Below are 5,000 nucleotides of genomic sequence, written 5' to 3'. Positions count from 1 at the left end.
GTCAATAAATGGTTAATTTTGTAATCTCTCTTCTTTTTTCTTTTTTTTTTCTTTTCACAGTGGTGACGACTTTCCTTTACTGCATATCGATGTATTGCTACAGCAAGCACCATAATAAAAGGGTTGCAAGGCTCATGTATATTCTTCCGCTAGCATCCCATACAGATGACCATCAGTCTATGTTACCCATAACCATAGAAGAGAATCACAGAGAACTGACCCCTTACCAACGTTTTATGCTGCACCGAAGGTCAGAGCAAAGTGCCTCTGGTTCGTCTAACTTTGGTGGTCAGACGCCTTTCCCTGTTCCTGTGGCTTCTATCCCTTCATTGCCATCTTCCCCATTCCAGGAAAGAGTTTCTTTATCTGGCGATCATAGAAATAACCATTCGAGGAATTCAGGGAGTCTGTTATCACCAAGCAGTTTTATTCCCAGCGAGATAGCTAGAAGTTCTAATGGTTATAGAATTCTTCAGAGTGTATTAGAAGAGCCTCCAGGTAGAAATGATGGAGCTAATTATACACCACTCTCATCAGAGGTATCTTTAGAGGATATTCTTAGTAGTGTACAGTCTTTTTTGGTTTCTCCAGAAGTTAGCATTGAAGCAAGAACAAGTTCTGATCATGTACTACAAGTCCCTTCTGTAACAACTACGTTGTCCTCTGGTCGGGAGAGTCCATATGATAATTTATTTTCTTTGACATAACGTCCTGAATGCTAGAGAAACATGATCTCTGATGTGCAAATAGGATATAACCATAGTCCATACTGGAATTACTAATATGAATTCATATTCAGCAGGTCAAAATTTAGGTTCACTCTATTTAATTTTATCTTAAAGTAGACAATTGTCCATGAATTGATCTTAATTGTGAATTCACAACGGGATTTTCAACCTATTTTGGTGATTGGATCTATTTTTTAGACTTACGGATTAAATGCCATACTTTGAGGGAGAGTTGAAGGCATTTTAGATTAAGAATATAATTTTTATGTTTATTTTTCTGAATGATATGTGACAGGAAATTAAAATCAGGAGATATGGCGTCACTAAATATGCCATGTTTCTACTCTTTGTGAAAGTATAAGAAAAAAAATCAACGTCAGTGTAAATATGTTTCCAAATTGTGTTAAATGATTCATTTGTGGCCTTTTTGCTAATTTACTAATAAAAAATATACACCCTACAGCACAAACAGTTACCAAAGTTAAGCGGGGCAAATCCCAAGGCCAATCATTCAAAACCTGAAATAAAATGGAATATCATTTACTTTTGTTCAGTCCATGAAAATTGGCATATATGTTATAATACAACAATAGAGATAATACAAATGATTACTTAGAAATGAGTCAATTATCTTATTCAATTCTTTAGGTGTCTTCTCAGCTTTCTGCTATAGTTCCGTCTCTGTGTGTGACCGCCAAAGCTCCAGTATGAGGTCTTTTGGCCATCAATTCACACTGTACATTTATTAGGTAAAACTTTGTAAAATTGTGTATACACAGACACACACACACACACACACACACACACACACACACACACACATATATATATATATATATATATATATATATATATATATATATATATATATATATATATATATATATATATGTATGTGTATATAGATCATATATATGCATATGTATATATATGTATATGTATATATATATGTATATATATATATATATATATATATATATATATATATATATATATATATATATATATATATATATTATAAAGATTTAAGCATTTTATTGTATACAATAGTTGTGTTTTAGGATCTTGACCTATTGTTAAGGATTAAAAGTATTTTTATGATAATGATTTGATTTACGTGGAAAAATCAAGCATGCATTTTGTATAAGACAGTCTTGATGTAAAACTGGTGTACATATTTTATCAAAATGTTTTGCCATGTTTAATGAATTTATTTGTACAGTTCTTCGTAACTATGATATATTAGAACATTGTTGCTCTATTTTTACATATACCCTTATGTATTTTTTTAAGGTGAATGGCATAAAATGTAAAAATAAAAGATATATTAATTTCATTTTTTAATTGCATGATTATTATATGATCACCATGCGTTACAAGTATAGAAAATCAAGTAAAAGTGTAAATATTTTACTGCACGTCAATACTTCCATGATAAATACATTCTAAACTATGGGAATTCCTTGAACCACTAGTTATTTTATTGCCTTGATTATACAAGAATTTAGTGTTAGAAATGTTTTTTTTTTTTTAAGAGTAAACTCGATCCTTTTATTTTTCTCCTCGCCAATTGTCCGTTTGCTTATCAGCATACGGGTTTCATATACCCAAACTAAGAATATATTTATAAAAATATGTAAAAGAGAGAGTCCTATATTTGTTAAGATTTAATTATGTTTATCTATACAATTTCATATAATAGAACAAATTATCAAGTATAAAATGAAAGAAAAACTGGACAGCTTTCACATTATACCTCCGTAAAAAGTATAACGAATAATTGATTGCTGGTAGAATTTTTAAATCAAAATGGCCGAAAAACATACACATACTTGAGAAACACTATAGTTTCCTCGGCGGACTGGAAAATACTTCTTGAATTATTATAAAAATCCCATATGAGAATTCTGTAAAAAAAAAAAAAAAAAAAAAAAAAAAAAATATTACTCTTTTCGTCACACTTTTTAAATAGGAAACTACGAATAAAACTATCAAACATTGCACATAAGACCAATTGTTTCCACGTAATCAAAGGAACCAAATAGTCACAGAATGACTGGAGAATGTCAGGCAATAAAAGATTCCTGTATCAAATGTTAAATGGTTAATCATTCAACAAGTAATGATAGTTTTTCAGGACTCATGCGTTAATGTACAGCTCTGTATGGTTACTACCATCTTGACTCTTCAGGAAATTCACCATAATTAATTATTTTTTAAAATTGGAAAGGTTTAAATGTTAGTTGGTCACTCAAGATTTGTCTGATTGATTACTAACATGTAAACAATTTGGAACATTTTCCAGGCTTATCAATTTGTTTCCAAAATTAGAAACGGTTAAAATGTTTTTATCCTTATTAGCTAAGCTACAACCCTTGTTGTAAACGCAGGATGTGATAAGCCCAAGGGTTACAACAGGGAAAAATAACCCAACGATGAAGGGAAATAAGGGAATAAATAAACTACAAGAAAAGTTATGAGTATTCAGATCATTACAATAAATCTTCCATATGTAAACTATTAAAACTTGAAAAATAAAAAGTGTAATAAGGTATAAAAGTGTGCCCGAGTGTACCCTCAAGCAGGATAACTCTACCCCAAGACAGTGGAAGACTATAGTACAGAGGTTATGTTACTATTCAAAAATGAAGAACTATAGTTTCAGTTTAGTGTCCTTTTCCTATATGAGTTGTTTACTATAGCTAAAGATTTTTTTCTACTCTTACCAAAAGGAAAGTAGCCACTCAATAATTGAATGTAGAAGAATTGTTTGATAATCTTAGTGTAGTTAGCCTTTTAACATTATGTGAAGAATAGGCTAGACTATTCGGTGTATGTGTAGGGAAAGAAAAATGAGCTTTAAACAGAGTTATAAATCCAATGTAGTACTGTTTTGCCAGTGTAAAAACTCAATAACTCTCTAGTGGTAGTATCTCAAAGGGAGTCTAGTGCCATGGTCAGCCCTCTACCTGTACTTGGTCTGACTGGTGTATACCATCTTAAATATTTAGGAAATTTGCAGTTTTTTTTTTTTTTTTTTTTTTTTTTTTTTTTTTTTTTTTTTTTTTTTTTTTTTTTTTTTTTTTAACTGGAGTTGTTTAAAAGTTTAGGTGATCACTCAACTTGGTCTGATTGGAGGCTACCATCTTCACTCCTTTCGCTTTTGGCGAGGCTAATTTTTTTTTTTAAACCTGGAAAAGTTTGAAAAGCTGGTCTGATTAGTGACTGTTACCTTGACTCTTCAGGATATTGGCCTGCTTAATCATTTTAAACAATAAAAATTTAAAAGGTTAGTAGGTCACTTAAATTTGGTATAGATAATTTTACTCACACAAAAATCTATACAAACGATATATTTACTCTTAAGCCTCTCTGCAAACGGATTAAGATCAGGAAGGGCCAGAAAATGGTTGCTGCTGATTAAACAGGTAGACAAACTGCCGCTGAACTCATTTTGCCTAGCTCATTAACTCGGTAAAGTAAGGCTCACGAATGAGATTTCGAGCCCATAAATGCATCTATAACTTGAGACCTACAGATTGTGAGTCAACAATCATTTCAATAAGCTACCAGAGCACAAAGTTGAGAAAGTAATCCTTCACAGTATGATGTTTGTTTCAATATTCTTTATCTCCTTGGCCTTGAATAAAGCCAACAAATAATTCACGTCCTCAAAGCGGTGGTATATTATTATTCCACATTTATTGAATTCTCCTTCAGAGTACTGAGGTTCTTTCTTCTCCTTTGTGAATCCTTTCTATCTGGTGCTCGTTAACAAGAAAAGTCCAATAATTCAGGAGAACCAATTTGGTAATCTAAGAGAAGGGGTAATTATACAAACAATGTATTTCTTTTTTTTTTTTTTTTTGGCATTTTAATATTGAAATTGCCTCTTCATCGTAAGTGACCTTGATTGAAGAACACTTGCAATGTATGAAGATTAGTGAGTATAATTTTTATATCTACCGAAAAAAAACATTATTTAATTTGTTTCAAGAATTTATTATTGAATATAAATTTTCTATATTCATGGATTTCTGCTTCTGTGTTCAGTACTATGAAACATTCTTTTATTATTAGTATTACTAGTGTACGCACCCCGTCAAAGATGACGGCTAAATATTTAGATGGATATCCACAGGCACCTACACCTACAAACACCAAGTCAGTCCTTCCCCCGCCTACCCTTTCCTAACTCCAACAAAACAATTCCAACAATTTCTATGATATTGTGGTTTCTGAGTGTACCTCTCGAGGTACTCCCTCTCACTA

At 31.5% G+C, this 5,000-nt stretch overlaps 1 protein-coding gene across 2 annotated transcripts in view; it reads left to right on the top strand.

Annotated features, from left to right (window-relative positions):
• LOC137652021 (uncharacterized) overlaps positions 1-1,500 on the top strand; it is a 19,874-nt gene extending 18,374 nt beyond the window's left edge. For both annotated transcript variants that reach the window (XM_068385233.1, XM_068385232.1), the window contains exon 5: positions 61-1,500. In XM_068385233.1, the coding sequence (XP_068241334.1) occupies positions 61-707 (647 nt within the window). In that variant the 3' untranslated portion in view covers positions 708-1,500. The remainder of the gene's footprint in view (positions 1-60) is intronic.
• Positions 1,501-5,000: the final 3,500 nt, after the last annotated feature.

The sequence above is a fragment of the Palaemon carinicauda genome, chromosome 13 (genome assembly GCF_036898095.1).
Source record: "Palaemon carinicauda isolate YSFRI2023 chromosome 13, ASM3689809v2, whole genome shotgun sequence".
Lineage (NCBI taxonomy): Eukaryota > Metazoa > Arthropoda > Malacostraca > Decapoda > Palaemonidae > Palaemon > Palaemon carinicauda.
This window is presented reverse-complemented; position numbering and strand designations above follow the sequence as displayed.